Here is an 18,221-nt window from a genome sequence, read left to right as displayed (position 1 = left end):
AGAATATTGAAGGAAAGTAGTAGCTGCCTTTTTAGCTACGTGAGAGACACATTGTGAGACTTGTTATATCTTCTGCTGGTCACATCTTGCGTTCTCTAGCTGCTTATTTTTCTTTTATACAGTGAGCAATCATTCAGTTATTTGAACATGAATTTGAATTGTCATTTTGATGTTAGTACTGAGCCAACATAATGAAATTTACTGCTATCTCATACATGCTACACCTCACTTCATAACCAGCTCTGCACACTCTCCCTGATGGATCATTGAGTTCAGACCAACTGGTGTGCCAGCCTCTGCCAATGTCGCCATTTTATTGAGATATGCAAGGGCATTGGATTAGCACATCACCCTCCCTCCCATTGGAATTTTGTCAACTTGGGAACTGCTACTTGTCATTCAAGTAGCTCCTCGTTAGCATCACGAGGCTGAGTGCACTCCATTCCAGTCCTCCCACCAAGGAAAAATCTCAGGCAGTACTGGTAACTGAGCTTGGGTCCTCCACGTGGCAGTCGGACATGCTGAGTGCTTAGCTGTGGAAGCAGATATTCCTGTGTCTGTTTGTCCCAGAATTGGCAGTTTTACCCTTCATGGCTTTTGCTTGTCCCATCCATTTGTTTTTATAATTTAAACATCCTCTGTAGCTTCTAGATTTGTACACTGACAAAGTTGTTTGTCAGGAATATATCACAAAAATAAGATGAAGAAATATGAATAAGGGAATTTCATGTGATACTCTATTTATAATATTATACTTATATGTCAGTAGCCTTATAGAATTTTATTTTTCAAACAGAAGTTATCAAGTGATGATGGTGACCTGTCAAGTGCTGAAGAGAATGTGCTAACAGGACTTCATATAATCAACAACATGCTTCTAGCTAAAGTGGATTTATGTCCCGAACTTACAAATGCTGTCAACTACACTGTCACAATGATTACTAGGTAAGTACTCAAGCCTCTGTAACATAAAATAATATTGTTTTGAGTATGCTGCAGACGTTTTGCTGGGGAGCCCTTACACATCTTCTGTATAGGCCCAACTTCTCCCCACGTGATTACTGCACATTTGGAGCCCTGAAGAAAGACATTCATTTCCATTGATCTGCTATGTACAAAGAGGTGCACATTTGAGGACAATAATGATTCTGTAAGCATCTGCAAACATTTTTCCATGCAGGCATGGACTGTCTTTTCTCATAGTGAGGAAAGTGCAGTAACAGTTATGGTGATTCTTTTGGAAACAATAAAGTGTTTACAATATTATGAAAAGGATAGTTGCTACTCACTATATAGAGTAGATACTGAGTCACAGATAGACACAACAAAAACACACTTAGAAATTGAGCTTTTGGCCAACTAGTCATTCGTCGGAAATACACAACATAAGCACGCGTGCGCGCGTGCACACACACACACACACACACACACACACACACACACACACACACACACAGTCTCTGAAAGCTGAGGTGTGTTTTGTTGCCTATTTCCAATGAAGGCCTAGTTGTTGTTGGCCAAAAGCTCATTTTCTGACAGTTCTTTTCATGATATTCTTACATTCCATCTTGGATTTTCCATTGTGTAATAAAGTGTTTACTTACTTTTATTCCATGCGTATCATTTTTATTTGACTACCCTTTATAGTAAGCCATATTTGTATTCCATATATTGTTAACACACTTTGTGGAAAATAACAACTCGCCCCTGCCCCCTTCCCTACCAGAGCATGTCTCCCACCACATCACCAGGGATTAGTCTAGCTGTGGAAGAGTTGGCATACTCATAACTTTGTGAAACACTCTATAGTTGCTTTTTGTGACGTAGTACATTAGAGAAAATGAAGAATTGCATGCTCACTGTTCATTTTACAGACCTATGAAGGAGGGAAGCACAGGACCAGAATCATGCTTCTGATATCCAACCCATGTTTCCAACTTCTTACACCCACAGAACACACTTTATCCCTTAATGTGGTTCTAATGCGCTCAGATGCAGTACAGACATTTAATATTCATTTTTAAGTCACATTATTTAACAATAAACATTAATTGTATACCATTAAAGCACAATTTTTAATAATGTGTTTGTTTCCGCCTCTATAACATGGAAGCTATTAGTCCTATAGAAAAAAATGTATGGAACCATTTTTGTGGGAAATTTACTGTAGTTCAATTTTGTACTGGGAAACATTTTGGTAGAAGTTACAGTTTTCAAGATGTTCAGAAATAATCTTAAGAAGTGACCATTGTAAACCCCCCCCCCCCCCCCCCCCCCCGCCCCTCCCTGCCCCTGTACAAACTAGCAACTGTAATTTTACCCCCAGTTGTAATTTTTTTTGTTTTTGTTGACGGGGCTCTTTCTCCCACATTGTATCAAGATATCTAATGTGCATGATGCAATAAAGAGGTGGACTTCCAGTCTCTAGAGAACATTTTCAATCCAGGGCTGGGGATTTTGCCAGCATGTGGTTGTCCTGCAACCATCTAGTTACGTATTTGCAAACGTAAAGTTGTCATGATCAACCACACTTTATAATTTTTGACTTCAGCACTGAGAGTGGAGCTAGAAGAATACAGCTTTGGTCTTTTGTAAACCAGCCATTTGCTACACATAAAGAAAATATGTAGGGTATTGGAAAGAGGAAGAAGGAGTTGTGGGTTACTCCCAATCCCAGAGTAACCCTATGACTATTTTTAACAAGATGATTATTTTTATCCACTTTGATAATAACGTAATTGTTATATATTATTTTTTAAGAAAATATCTAACCAGTATTTGACTCTTGTGCATAAATTTTGCCAGTTACTTAACTTGTCAAAGCTTTTTGATATTGGTTATATGAGGTAGATTTTAGTGTTTGCATTAGAAAGCATTTTTGTTGAACATTTCCTGTGAAACATTGTTCTCCTATGTGTTCTTATCTTTTTTAATGTATATTGTATTCTCCAGTGAATAGTACATTCTATTTATTTGATGTGTTTCTTATCAAATAATGCTGAGAGATTGTTCCTAATATTGTAATTGTTTCACTTTTAGATTCAAAAGAATTAAGCGAGCTTCAGCTAAGGTATTCAGCTCATGCTTAGACATAATGACCACACTTGCGTCACAAGACCGAATGAAAGTTTATACAGTTCTGAAACAGCTACAGATATTTCCAACATTAGAGAATGCCCCATTAAATCTTACACTCATATCGGGCAATTATCTGTATGTCAGAACCATTGGTGACTGGCTTTATAATGAAGAATGCCCAAGTGGCACTTACGCATTATTGAAATCTTATTTAAATTTCTTGTATAAGATTATCAAGGTAAGTTTTGTATTTATGGAAGAAGTAATAGTCCAGTTTTGAAAGTAACAATATGTAATTTAAAACACAGTATTGCTTTGTTAAAGTCTATAAGTCATTAATTTAGTAGTACACTCTAAAAAAAATATGCCACTTGGATTCTAGGCATTGATTTTATTTAATTTCTGTGCAAATGTAGTTGTGAGAAGGTATAGGTCATTTTTTGATGATTTAGTCAAATATTCCTGCAATTACAAATATATTCTGTATTTTATTCTTATGACGTTCACCACGTTTTTCTGTTTGTGTGTAGAATACATATATATCTTCAACACTTGTCACTTACTATTGGTTGTCATTGTGTTCATTACAATCATCATTGTCATCATCATCATATGAGTGTAGTACTACAATGAATAGAAATAGTGGTGTTATATTCTTTCAGCCTAACACAACTGTTACATCAGAAGAAAAGACATATGCCTACAGTGAATTGGTTTTACCAGGACTTATTTTCATTTTGAATGAAGTATTCCCTCGATATCAAACATGGAATTATGTGTCTGATTGTGATCAGCTGTCCATTGGAGTTACATGCATGAAAGTATTCCATGAGTTGCTTTTGGTGGGAGAGGTAACAAATGGCCCAGAAACCACTTACCTTCATTTGTTTAGAAAGCTTATCCTGCATAGTGTTCTACACACACCAAGTGGATTTGCACTCCTAAAGATTGTCGCCACAGGTACAGCCCTGATATTTGTCTAATAAATGATCTCTTATGTACTGTTCTGTTGCAATTACACTCTTAGTTATTGTTATAATGTGCTCTTAACTGTTCCTTGTACTTCATGATGTATTTGCTTGTTATAAGCAATTCCTCACAAAGACATATCTTCAAATTATTATGTATAAAAGTGGAAAGTAACAATTAGTGCTAAAAATAATTAAGATTTGGAAACTGACCTGTGTTCAACGTTCTACAGAAATTTATGAATGTGTAACTTCAGTTGTTGTGAGAGTGGGAAGCGACAATTCTCTGTTTGTAATTATTGAGTTTTTTTCAGCAGATACAAGAAAGATTTAGAGTGTTTATTTAATTGTACACACAAGGGGTGTGCTGGATGTCATAGTAAAAATATATGAAAGTCAGCTACTATGTGCTGCCTATGAAGTGGAGCTAAAACCTAAACTGTTTGACTATATGTAATGCTGTAAAATTCTGTGAGTTGTATGTTTACACAAGAGTAAAGGGGAGGAACATGGTCTGGTATTGATTCTTTGGGACACTTTGCACATTGCTTCAGATAAATTTATGAAGATTTCAGAAAGTTGCTACTATAACTGCAACTGTATGGAACCAATGGTATGTTTTTGTACTTTCATCAAACATTACCTGACCGTCAAAGATTGTAATGTTCTCTCATTTATGCTTTTTGAGTTAGATCTCTCTCTCTCTCTCTCTCTCTCTCTCTCTCTCTCTCTCTCTCTCTCTCTCTCTCTCTCTCTCTCTCTCTCTCCCTCCCCCTCCCTCGCTCCCTCCCTCCCACCCTTTCATTTAAAGAAACTCATATTTAAAATTATTTTTCTGTTTATGTATGTATTGTTGTTGTTGTTATTGTGGTCTTCAGTCCAGAGACTGGTTTGATGCAGCTCTCCATGCTACTCTATCCTGTGCAAGCTTCCTCATCTCCAAGTAACTACTGCATCCTTCATCCTTCTGAATCTGCTTAGTGTATTCATCTCTTCGTCTCCCTTTATCCTTCTGAATCTGCTTAGTGTATTCATCTCTTCATCTCCCTTTATGATTTTTGCTCTTCACACTTCACTCCAGTACTAAATTGGTCATCCCTTGATGCCTCGGAACGTGTCCTACCAACTGATCCCTTCTTTTAGTCAGGTTGTACCACAAATTCCTCTTCTCCCCAGTGCTATTCAGCACCTCCTCATTAGTTACATGATCTACCCACCTAATCTTCAGCATTCTTCTGTAGCACCACATTTCAAAAGCTTCTATTTTCTTCTTGTCTAAACTATTTATTCTCCATGTTTCGCTTCCATACATGGCCAAACTCTATACAAATACTTTCAGAAAAGACTTCCTGACACTTAAATGTATGCTTGATGTTAACAAATTTCTCTCCTTCAGAAATGCTTTCCTTACCAGAGCTAGTCTTCATTTTATATCATCTCTGCTTCAACCATCATTGGTTATTTTGCTCTCCAGATAGCAAAACTCTTTTACTACTTTTAATGTCTCATTTCCTAATCTAATTCCCCCGCATTACCCGATTTAATTTGATTGCATTCCATTATCCTCATTTTGCATTTGTCGATGTTCATCTTATATCCTTCTTTGAAGACACTGTCCAATCCGTTCAACTACTCTTCCAGGTCCTTTGCTGTCTGACAGGATTACAATGTCACTGACAAACCACAAAGTTTTTATTTCTTCTACATGGATTTTAACTCCTACTCCAAATTTTTCTTTTGTTTCCTTTACTGCTTGCTCAATGTACAGATTGAATAACATTAGGGATAGGCTACAACTTTGTCTCACTCCCTTTTGAGTCACTGCTTGCCTATTATGTCCCTCGACTCTTAAAACTACCATCAGGTTTCTGTACAAATTGTAAATAGCCTTCCGATCCCTGTATTTTACCTCTGTCACCTTCTGAATTTGAAAGGAGTATTCCATTCAACATTGTCAAAAGCTTTCTCTAAGTCTACAAATGCTAGAAATATAGGTTTGCCTTTATGTATTATTATTTGACAATGTTGTTGTGTTCTACAATCTGAAGACTAGTTTGATGCTGTTCTCACACTAGTCTCTCCTGTGCAAGCCTCTTCATCTCAGCATAACTATTGCAATCGACACTGCAGTTTTTTTAAAAACAGTGGGACATTTTTAAAAGTTTAGAAAAAAAACTTGGGTAATTAAGGAAAAATGGGACGCAAATTCTGTTGACAGTATCTGATGGACACAGAAGTTTACCTTTGCATCCTGCACTCAGATGATCCAAAATGACTTTTTATAATTATTCTGCTGAACAGTCACATACATTTCAATTTTGTGTACTTAACAAGAAGTGCATTTTCATTTGAAAACTACTGGGATGTTTCTTCATCTTAATGTGATTCTTACATTTACAGATCTTTAATGCCACATTTCTTTTCGAAGCATTGGTGTTCTGGTAGAGAGAGAGAGAGAGAGAGAGTGAGTGTGTGTGTGTGTGTGTGTGTGTGTGTGTGTGTGTGTGTGTGCGTGCGTGCACGCAGGGGGAGGGGGGCACCTGTAACACCCACAGTAGTGTCAAGCAGTAATACTAGTAATTGAAGAAAGTAATTATTGATAACTTATATAGTCACTATTAGAGTCTTACAAAAATTGCAATAATAGTAATGATATTTTGAAAGTAGTTTAGTTTCATGACAGAAAACACAATCAAACCCCTTTGATTTTTACCCCTCAGAAACTTTCATTTTACCCTTCAGGCAATAGTTACCCCTATGTGCGGAACCACTGTTCTAGATACTCCTTCCAGCTTTTAGCTTTCCCTTCTTTGCTTAGTATTGGATTACCATCTTATCTCCTGATATTCATACAGCTCCTTCTCTTTTCTTCAGGAGTTTCTATATCTTTCTTGCTTTGTTTGCTGCATTTTTATATTTTCACTTTATGTCAATTAAATGTAATGCCTTATGTTATCCAGTGATTTCACTAGTCCTTGCTCATTTCAGTCTAATGCTCTGACATGTAGAATGCCACTTTTGTTTTCCCTGATGATGATACTTGTCCAAATGAAGGGCTATTTTATTTCCAGAATATTTTACACGAGAGGATGCCATCATCATTTTACCATGTAGTAGAGCTGTGTGCCTGTAGGACAAAATAACAGCTGTAGCTTCCCCTCAGTTACAGCTGTTTGCAGTACCAGCATAGTAAGGCCATGCTGGCTAATGTTACAGGCCAGGTCAGTCAGTCATCCAGACACTTGTTCCTGCCACAATTGAAAAAGATTGCTGTCCCTCTTCAGTAACAGTGGATTAGCCTGGTTGCACCAAGGGTATCATTGATACCCTTTCACCTTGAATTTTAATTCCACTCCTGAATCTTTCTTTTATGTCCATCATTGTTTCTTCAGTGTACAGATTGAACAGTAAGGGCGAAAAACTATATCCCTGTCTTACACCCTTTTTAATCCGAGCCTTTCTTGGCTCTTGTACATAAGAGGGCTATTCAAAAAGCAATGTGACTTCAAATTGCACAGGCAACATACATTTAACTATCGACTTTTATTGTTACATATTTCCTGAACATATGTTCAGTTTCAAGTGTACAGCATACTTTGTTTGTTTTTGACAGATAGAAAGGTTAGACGTGTTTTAGTGTGCTCGGCGATTTTCAGTTATTATAAAAATTGAGCAAAGAATTTGCGTCAAGTTTTGTGTGATATATGGAATCAAGTGCTCTAAAACACTTGAAACCTTGACAGTGGCATACAGTGAGTTTGCTCTAAGTAATAAAAATGTTTGGAAGTGGTACAGGCTCTTCCAAGATGGCCGAGAAGATGCCAGTGACGAACCTCATTCTGGACGCCCCTGCATATCAACAACAGGTGATAACATTGAAGCTGTGAAGAAAATTGTTGAGGAAAACCATCGAATTACCGTAAGATATGTTGCTGAGGATGTTGGCATATTGATCGACTAATGTCATGCAATTTTTTCAGATGTTTTAGGCATGAGACCTATGTGTGCGAAATTTGTTCAAAACTTCTCAATTTTGATCAGAAGAACTGTCACATGAGCATCACTCAAGAACTCTTAAATGATGTCCCTGATGATCCTCATTTGGTCAAAAGGGTCATAACTGGTGACAAAACATGGGTTTACGGTTATGACGTCGAAACCAAAGCCCAATTGTCAATGGACGCATCCCGGAGAGCCAAGACTGAAAAAAGCATGCCAATTTCGATCAAATGTCAAAGTTTTGCTCACTGTTATTTCAATTATCATGGCATAGCGCATCGTGAATTTTTGCATCAAGGTTGTATGGTCAGTAAGGAGTATTACCTTGACATTATGCGCCATTTGCAAGGAACAGTACACAAAAAAGTCCAGAATTGTGGAAAAACAATTCATGACTTTTACGTCACGCCAATGCACCTGATCATTCATCGTTGCTTTTGAGAGATTTTTTACCCAAAACTAGACAACAATCGTGCCTCAGCCACCATATTCGCCAGATTTGGCCCCATATGACTTTTTCCTGTTCCCAAAACTGAACAGACCTAAGAGAGAATGAAGATTTTTAACAATTGAGGAAATAAATACTGCATCGCTGGAAGTACTCAAGGCTGTACCAAAAGAAGTGGTTCGAGGATCAGAAGAAGCATTGGCACAAGTGTATTGTATCTGAAGGGGACAACATGAATATTGATGAATAAACAAATATTTTTTCATAAAAATATAAAGTCATCTCACTTTTTGAACACATCTCATATTGTATATCACCCTTCTCTTCCTGTAGTGTACCCCTATTTTTCTCAGAATTTCAAATAATCTTGCACCATTTTACATTGCCGAATGCTTAGGTCAACAAATCCTATTAATGTGCTGATTTTTCTGTAGTCTTGCTTCCATTATAAAACGTAATGTCAGAAGTGCCTCCTGGTACCTTTACCTTTCCTAAAACCAAACTGATCATCATCATCTAACAGCCCCTCAATTTTCGTTTCCATTCTTGGGTGTATTATTCTTGTCAGCAACTTGTATGGATCAACTGTTAAGCTGCTTGTGCTATAATTCTCTCAGTTGTCAGCTCTTGCAGTCTTCGGAATTGTGCGGATCATATTTTTCTGAAAGTCAGATGGCATGTCTTCAGACTCGTACATTAAACACACCAATGTGAACAGGCATTTTGTTGCCACTTCCCCCATTGATTTTAGAAATTCCCATGGGATGTTATCTATCCCTTCTGCCTTATTTGATCTTAAGTCTTCCAAAGCTCTCTTAAATTCCGTTTCTAATACTGGATCCCCTATCTCTTCTTAATCAACTCCTGTTTCTTCTTCTATCACATCAGGTGAATCTTCCCTCTTATAGAGGCCTTCAGTGTACTATTCCCAATTATCCGCTCTCTGCTCTGCATTTAACAGTGGAATTCCCATTGCACTCTTAATATTACCACCCTTGCTTTCAATTTCACCAAAAGTTGTTTTGACTTTCCTATGTGCTGAGTCAGTTCTTCCGACCCTCATTTCTTTTCGATTTCTTCACATTTTTCACGCAGCCATTTCGTCTTAGCTTCCCTGCACTTCCTATTTATTTCATTCCTCAGCGACTTGTATTTCTGTATTCCTGCATTTCCCCAAACATTTTTGTACTTTTGTCTTTCATTGATCAGCTGAAGAATTTCTTCTGTTACGCATGGGTTCTTTGCAGTTACTTTCTTTGTACCTAAGTCTTTCTTTCCAGCTTCTGTGATTGCCCTTTTTGGAGATGTCCGTACCTCTTCAACTGTACTGCCTATTGAGCTATATGTTATTGTTGTATCTATGGCCTTTGAGAACTTCATGCATATCTTGTCGTTCCTTAGTACTTCCGTATCCCACTTCTTTGTGTATTGATTCTTCCTGACTAATCTCTTAAACTTCAGCCTACTCGTCATCATTACCAAATTTTGATCTGAGTTTATATCTGCTCCTGGGTATGCCTTACAATCCAGTATCTGATTTCAGAATCTCTGTCTGACCATGATGTAATCTAACTGAAATCTTTCTATTACTAGCTGAAAATTATTACAGAACTCAATTAGTCTTTCTCCTCTCTCGTTCCTTGTCCCAAGCCCATATTCTCATGGAACCTTTTCTTCTACTCCTTCCCCTACAGCTGCGTTCCTCTCCCCCATGACTATTAGATTTTCATCTCACTTTATGTTCTGTATTACCCATTCATTATCCCCATTTACTTTCTTCTCTCTCTCTCTCTTCATGTTCATCTTGCTGCATCGACATGTATACCTGAACAATTGTTGTCGATTTTGGTTTGCTGTTGATTCTGATAAGAACAACTGTGTCACTGAACTGTTCACAGTGACACTCTCTCTGCCCTACCTTTCTATTCATAACACATCCTGCCCCTGTTATAGCATTTTCTGCTCTTGTTGATATTACCCTATTCTCATCTGACCAGAAATCCTTGTCCTTTCCATTTCACTTCACTTGCCCCAACTATGTTTAGATCAAGCCTTTGCATTTCCCTTTTCAGATTTTCTGGCTTCCCTACCAAATTCAAGCTTCTGATATTCCATGCCCCAACTCATAGAACATTATCAGTTCATTGTTTATTCAATATTTCTCTCATGGTCACCTCCATTTTGGCAGTTTCCGCCCGGAGATCCGAAGGGCGGACTATTCTGGAATCTTTTGCCAGTGGAGAGGTCATCATGACATGACACTTTTTCAGTTACAGGCCACATGTTCTGTGGATACACATTATATATCTTTGATGCAGTTGTTTCCATTGCCTTCTGCATCCTCATGCCGTTGATCAAGCTGATTCTTTGACATTTAGGGGCAGTTCCCCACCACAAGGAAAAGAGTGTGCCCTGAACCTCTGTCCACTCCTCTGCTCTCTTTGACAAGGCCATTGGCAGAGTGAGTATGACTTCTCATACCACAGATCTTCAGCTGCAGATGCTGATTATTAATCAAAATTTAAGTGGTGATGGGTTTCGAACTCGGGACCAAGGACGTTTTGATTACAAATCAAGGATGATACCCCAGGACCATGGGTGAATAATTAAGTTCCCTTATGAACTTCAAAACACCAGAAGGGATTAGTGATCCCTATGACCATGTGTCAGTTCCACGAAACACTGGTCCATGGTACTGTCCTGTGAGAGGGAGGTGGAGCTTGTTGCCCAGCATCGCTCCTCACTGCTCTGGCAGTTGTAATTCTAGTTTGTTTAAACTCATGCCCGACTGCCAGTTTATACTGTCCCCACTTTGCACTATAGCAACAGGAAAACAAAACCTGTCAAAGTATTTCAACCCCACCTAAATTCCTCCCCCAATGTGCAAATACAGATATTTCTGCTTCTACTTCTATGCTAAGTACATTGACAATTCTATCTCTAATGTTGTCAGGTATGGGTTGTATGCTTATGCCTGGAAAAGAAAAATAATGTTGAGAAACACCTTAAATCAGAGAAACATTCTCATCTGAACTATGCATGCAGTTCAGTGTGTTATCAAATTATCTGAACACTAACTTGGAGAAAATATTGATGTTCAGCTGAAATCCCTTTGCTTCCTCTCATTGTGATCCCATCACCCCTTCTTCTGATCCCTTCGCCACCCCCACACACAAAGTCACTCCCTCCCTCCCTGCCACTACCACCACCACCACCACCACTACCACTACCACCTTCATGACTGCAGCATTGCCTTTGGTTCCTGCAAGTCTCTTCCACACAAACCTCTCTGACTCCCATCCTCACCCCTTTACACACTTTCATTATACTAAGTTATGATAATTTTGACATTTCATAGCTGGCCTTGTGGCCGAGCGGTTCTAGGCGCTTCAGTCGGGAATCGCGCTGCTGCTACGGTCGCAGGTTCGAACGCTGCCTCGGGCGTGGATGTGTGTGATGGCCTTAGGTTGGTTAGGTTTAATTAGTTCTAAGTGTAGGGGACTGATAACCTCAGATGTTAAGTCCCATAGTGCCCAGAGCCATTTTTGACATGGCATAAAAAGGAAACCAGCAATGGTTGCCCACCTTACTTATGAAACAGATGCTGATGGAAAAATAGTTTGTTGGAAAACAAGGTTTTTGCGCTGTGAAATTACATTGTATTAAAGATAACAGAAGATACAAGTTACTTTAGGAGAATTGAAATACAAATGTTATATATTTACATAAAATTGTCATTTTTCATTTCTCCTTCACTTGAATGTCTTAGAATACATTTTTTCTTCATGTTTTTGTTTCACTGGTTGGTGGCACATATGCAGTTAATAGCCTGTATCTTCCAGGACAGCTGTGATTGGTTTTCGTGTTTTTTCTTGTGTATTGCAGTGTTTTTTTCTTGTGTATTGCATATCATTTTTAAGTTAAAATTCACGAAGCACTGTAGTGTTCATAATGAATTCTTGTACTTTTGGGTCTCCATAAAAGTATTTGCCAATGTGGTATGATGTGGACATCCAACAACATTGGTATTATAGAGCTGCGTAGTTCTACCACCATTGGTCCACTGTAGGTCAAGCTAAAATCACCACGCAGGCAAAATGCACGAACCATATTGGAAACTGTGCTTATAATCATTCATACTATAACCAGTCATATTCTTTGATTTATCTTGCCTTTTTTCTCCAGATAAAAAGTTTGCCCTTCTCTTTGTGTTGTCAGCTCACTTCTTTAACATTTTTGAGAAGCATGTGTAAAAATCAGTTGTTCAACGCAGTGATGGAGATCCATTAATATTTATTTAGAATTGTACTGAGGAAGAAAATTGCAACCAGCCACAATGTTTTCACAATAATAGGTTTTTTTTGTAGAACTACTTTTGTGCTTAGGTCCAACATCAGATGGCAGTGAGGATTTCTTGTATAATTTCTAAATTTTTATTTTTGGAAAAGGACAAGGAATACAGAATTTCGTTGATGGATTTCATTTACCTTTTATCAGCCATTTCATGACATCATGTTGTTGCACTGTTTCAGTGAGTTTCTTCAACTGAAGAGGCTGACTAGGAAACTCGTCAAAACACTGCGGCAACATGATGCGATGACACGCTTGATAACCTGAGAATATTTCATCAATTTAGGAAAATATGTTCTTCATATATTAAATCTTAACCACAAGCTTCTTGGAGTTTGCCATGCTGAAACAGGAAAATTAAAGTATTTCCTGTCTGAGGGGTGGTTTGCGTGCCTCAGCGATACAGGTAGCTATACCGTAGGTACAGTCACAGTGGAGGGATATCTCTTAAGAGGCCAGACAAACATGTAGTTCCTGAAGAGAGGCAGCAGCCCTTTCAATAGTTGCAGGGGCAACAGTCTGGATGATTGACTGATGTGGCCATGTAGCATCAGCCAAATGTCCTTGCTGTGCTGGTGCTGCAAACAGTTGAAAGCAAGGGGAGACTAAAGCCATAGTTTTACCCGAGGGCATGCAGCTCTTCTATATGGTTAACGATAATGGTATCCTCATGGGTAGAATATTCTTGAGGTAAAATAGTCCCGTATTCGGATCTCGGGGCAAAGACTTATCAGGAGGAACAAAACTGGTAGTCTACAGATGGGAGCATGGAATGTTATATCCCTTAATCAAGTAGACAGGTTAGAATATTTAAAAAGTGAAGTGCATAGGTTAAATATAGTGGAAATTACTGAAATTTGGTGCGTGAGGAACAGGACTTCTGTTCAGGCGAATACAGGTTTACAAATACAAAATCATATAGTGCTAATGCAGGAGAGGGTTTAATAATGAATAAGAAAATAGGAATGCGGGTAAGCTACTATGTGCAGTATAGAGATTGCATTGTCATAGCCAAGATAGAGATGAAGCCCACACATACCACAGTAGTACAAGTTTGTACCAACTACCTCCACAGATGATTTCCCCCCCCCCCCCCCCCCCCCCCCCCCCGCCCCTCTCTCCCCACAGGGGCTCGCCACTCTTTGGCGGGTTCATGCTTGGCTACCGTGGGGCCCCAGCCCTAGCAGCATTTTTTCCCTTCTATGGTGCATGTCTATCCTCTTGCTATTCTTTTTCTCCTCTCTTGGGGAACACATCTGGGATATTATTGGGAATGTTCTGCATTGTCTGTCACTGATGTAAGAACAGTCTCACCTTTGTTTTTGCTCCCTTTTCCTTTCTTTGTTTCTCTTCTCCTCTCGTTCCTCCACTGCAGTGTTTGAGGTTCCTCTTTTTTTCTTCTCCCTCCCTGTGCGCTCCTGAAGGCCGGCCCACGCGTCTGATGTATAACAGGTGACTGGGTAACGCGTAATTCCCAGCCCTGGGTTGACAGGTAGGGTTCGCACGTACCCCCTGGTACAGGCAAGGCCCAGGGAGGGGTGATTGCTTGGGCTGCAACCCTCCCAAATTGCCAGTTGGTCCCTCTGTTAGGTGTTTGGGAGGTGTGACCTGAGGTGTGAACAATCACCTAAGGCGGGTGCAGCCCCCTTGTGAAGGGGGCCCCTAGTTGGAAGGAGCGCACCATCGGAGACACTGGCAATCATGGGGGATTTTCTCATAATGAGTCAATTATCTTCCCAATCTATGTCTATGAAACGTAAACACAATGAGGCTAATGATTCAAAGATCCTACCCGCTGCACTATGGTTCCTCATGGTCTTATGTACTGTTGACGGTCAGTCCTTCGCGAGGGTAAATCTGTTTATTATTCAGAAAGGTGTTGATTCAATTGCCGTCCCTGTGAAATCCTGCTCTTGTTTACGGAATGGCACTTTGCTTTTGGAGACTAGTTGTGATTCTCAATCACAACTGCTTGCTGCCTCACTTCTCCATGGGTACCCTGTTCATGTTGAGGCCCATAGAACTTAGAATTCTTCCCATGGTGTAATTTACACTAGGCTGCTCAACAGTCCAAATGAGGCCGAAATCCAGTCTTACCTCTCTGATCAGGGTGTCATTGCCATCCATTGTGTAATGAAAAGGGTAGATTCCTCCTTAGTGCCCACCTGCACTCTTTTTCTCATCTTTGATAGGGTGCTGCTTCCGCCCAAGATCAAATCAGGCTATGAAATTATCACAGCCTGGCCATATATTCTGAACCCGATGTGCTGCTACCAGTGTCATCATTTCAACCACACTAGAACGTCTTGTCGATGCCCAGCCATATCTGTCACCTGTAGTAGGAATGTGGATGAGGGCCTGCTTCTCCCCACTGTATCAACTGCAATGGCGGCCATGCCGCCGCCCGCCTCTCAGGATTGTATCTTGATGAGCGGGCTGTCCAAGATATCCGGATAAAGGAAAAAGTGCCTTACCTAGTAGCTCACAAGTTACTGGCTAGTCGCAAACCCTGCACTCTCCCGTCTGGCACCTATAGTTCTGTTCTTGTTACCCCTCGCTCCATGAATGACATGGACATGCAGACGTGCGACCTTCAATTCAGCTCTGAGGTTGTGAAATCACCCAGTGTCAAGGTAGCATCGCCATCCCCCCGTTCAGCTGTGCAACGAGCTGTCAAACTCTTGCCTCAAGGGGCAAAGCCAGCAGCTACACAATCAGTAGGCTGGAAAGGACCGAAGGAATACTCCCGTGAAGATTTCCTCCATCCCTCCAGCCAAACAACACCCAAGTCTTCCTCTAACTGGAAATGCTCAAAGAAATCCACCAAAGACAAACTGTCTTCTCCTTCGCCAACTTGAAGATCCTCTTTGACGGTGTCACCCCGTAATACCTTAGCCCGGCCGGCCTCCATGTCACTGGTATGCACCACCAACTGTTTTTCATTGTTGAATTCTACAGACTGACCACACAAGCAAGCTGATGCTCCTGTGGACCCCATTGATCAGGATCCTCTTGCTCCTGTGGGTGCTTTCACATTTCCTACCGATTCATTGTGATCTTCCCCCTGAGGTCAGCATTCCATCTCATGGGGGCATCATGCTGCTTAAACGGAATGAGACTCATAGTCAACCCTTCTCCTGGTCTACACATCTTCAAGCTGTTGCAGTTCGCCTTTTCCTTCCCCACCTGACTTTTTCCCTCTGTACCATATGTGTCCCTCCATCATTCGATGTCACCAGAGCAGACTTCCTTCAGCTTACTGGGCAGCTACCTCCTCCATTTTTGCTACTTGGTGACCCTTTGGGTTCCCCCCAGGACCTGTCAGAGAGGTGCCCTCTTGGCTGATCTTTTTAACGAACTTAACCTCTTCTGTCTTAACACAGGAGCACCCACTTTTGTTTCCAGCTCCTCACATACCTATTACCATTTGGACCTATCCTTCTGCACTGCCCAACTTGCCCATCATCTTGAGTGGTCCATTCTTTCTGACACCTACTCAAGCGACCATTTCCTGTGCGCTATCCGTTTGCTGACTCCTACCCCATCCACATGCATGCCCAAGTGGCAGCTTACTAAGGCTGACTGGCAACTTTACTCCTCCATGGTGATCTTCGAAGAACAAGATTTCCCTAGTTTTGATGACCAGGTGGAATATCTCACAAACGTTATCCTTACTGCTGCAGAACATTCCCCTCCTCCCACTTCCTCTTTACCACATGGTGTCCCAGTCCCTTGGTGGACTGAGGCAGAGCCACGACACAGTTCGCGCACTTCGGATTGCTCTCTGCATCTTTAACTGTCATCCAATGATGGCGCGAACTGCATTCATTATAAACAGATGCATGCAAAGTGTTATTGCGTTCTTTGAGACAACAGAAAAGCTCTCTGGTTTACATTCACTAGTTCTTTTAACAGTTCCACTCCTTCCTTTGTCTGGGCCAACCTCCAACGGCTCTCTGGGACCAAGATCCTTTCCCCAATTTCCAGCCTGACAGTAGCAGACGATGTCCTCGTAGATCCTATTGCTATCTCCAACACCTTGGGCCACCATTTTGCAGAAGTTTAGCCGGCCGTGGTGGCCGAGTGGTTATAGGCGCTACAGTCTGGAACCGCGCGACCGCTACGGTCGCAGGTTCGAATCCTGCCTCGGGCATGGATGTGTGTGATGTTCTTAGGTTAGTTAGGGATAAGTAGTTCTAAGTTCTAGGAGACTGATGACCTCAGAAGTTAAGTCCCATAGTGCTCAGAGCCATTTTTTTTTCAGAAGTTTCAAGCTCTTCCCACTATCACCCTGCCTTCCTCCACAGGAAACAAGCGGAAGAGGCTCAGGTGATACCCTTCTCTTCTCAGGATCGCGAGTGCTACAGTGTCGCCTTTACTGTGAGGGAGCTAGATCATGCTCTCAGTTCATCCCGATCCTCCGCCCCAGGGCTAGACGCCATCAACATTCAGATGCTGCAGCACCTTTCTCTTGCAGGCAAGCACTTTCTGCTTAATACGTTCAACCACATCTGGGCAGAGGGCACATTTCCCGGATGCTGACGTGAAGCCACTGTCATACCCATACCTAAGCCCACTAAAGACAAAAACCTTCCTTCTAGCTACCGCCCCATCTCTCTAACCAGCTGTGTTTGCAAGGTGGTGGAACATATGATTCATGCCCGGCTGGTATGGTGGCTCGAGTCTCGCAATTTACTGATGAATGCACAGTGTGGCTTTCGAGCGCGGATTTCTGCAGGTGACCATCTCTTTACTTTGTCCACCCATGTCAGGAGTGGTTTTCCACAGAAATCCCGGACTGTAGCCATGTTTTTCGGTTTGGAGAAGGCCTATGACACCTGCTGGAGAACGGTCTCCTCCGTACTCTTTACATGTGGGGCTTCCATGGCTGCCTGCCCTGTTTCCTTCAGGCATTTTTAAAAGAACAAGTTTTCAAGGTGTGTGTGGGTTCTGCTTTGTCGGACACCTTTATCCAGAAAAAGTGTGCCTCAGGGTTCCCTCCTGAGCATTAACCCTATAATGGCCTGTCTCCCGCAGGGCATTTCTGGCTCCCTTTTTGTCGATAATTTTGCCATCTATTGCAGTTCTCCATGGACCTGTTTCACTGAGTGGCATCTTCAGCGATGTCTTGAGCATCTTTACTCCTGGAGCATCGAAAATGGCTTTCGCTTTTCCACCAACAAAACTGTCTATGAATATCTGGCAACGCAATTGGTTTCTCCCACCATCTTTACATCTTGGGCCTGTTGCCCTTCCGTTCGTTGAAACTACAAAATTCCTGGAGTTCATGCTCGATAGGAAACTCTCTTGGGCCTCCCATGTGTCTTACGTAACAGCCTGCTGTATGCGGTTCCTCAATGTCCTACGTGTCCTCGATG

General features: G+C 41.0%; 1 protein-coding gene across 1 annotated transcript in view; it reads left to right on the top strand.

The window, feature by feature from the left end:
* Positions 1–18,221, top strand: part of LOC124605709 (nucleoporin Nup188) — a 271,799-nt gene that overhangs the window by 120,200 nt on the left and 133,378 nt on the right. Inside the window, exons 9-11 of the mRNA XM_047137581.1 lie at positions 797–945; positions 3,040–3,316; positions 3,741–4,038. Of these exons, the coding sequence (XP_046993537.1) occupies positions 797–945; positions 3,040–3,316; positions 3,741–4,038 (724 nt within the window). The remainder of the gene's footprint in view (positions 1–796; positions 946–3,039; positions 3,317–3,740; positions 4,039–18,221) is intronic.

This window comes from Schistocerca americana, chromosome 3, assembly GCF_021461395.2.
Source record: "Schistocerca americana isolate TAMUIC-IGC-003095 chromosome 3, iqSchAmer2.1, whole genome shotgun sequence".
Lineage (NCBI taxonomy): Eukaryota > Metazoa > Arthropoda > Insecta > Orthoptera > Acrididae > Schistocerca > Schistocerca americana.
The sequence above is the reverse complement of the archived record's forward strand: the minus strand, read 5'-3'. Positions and strand labels throughout refer to the sequence as shown.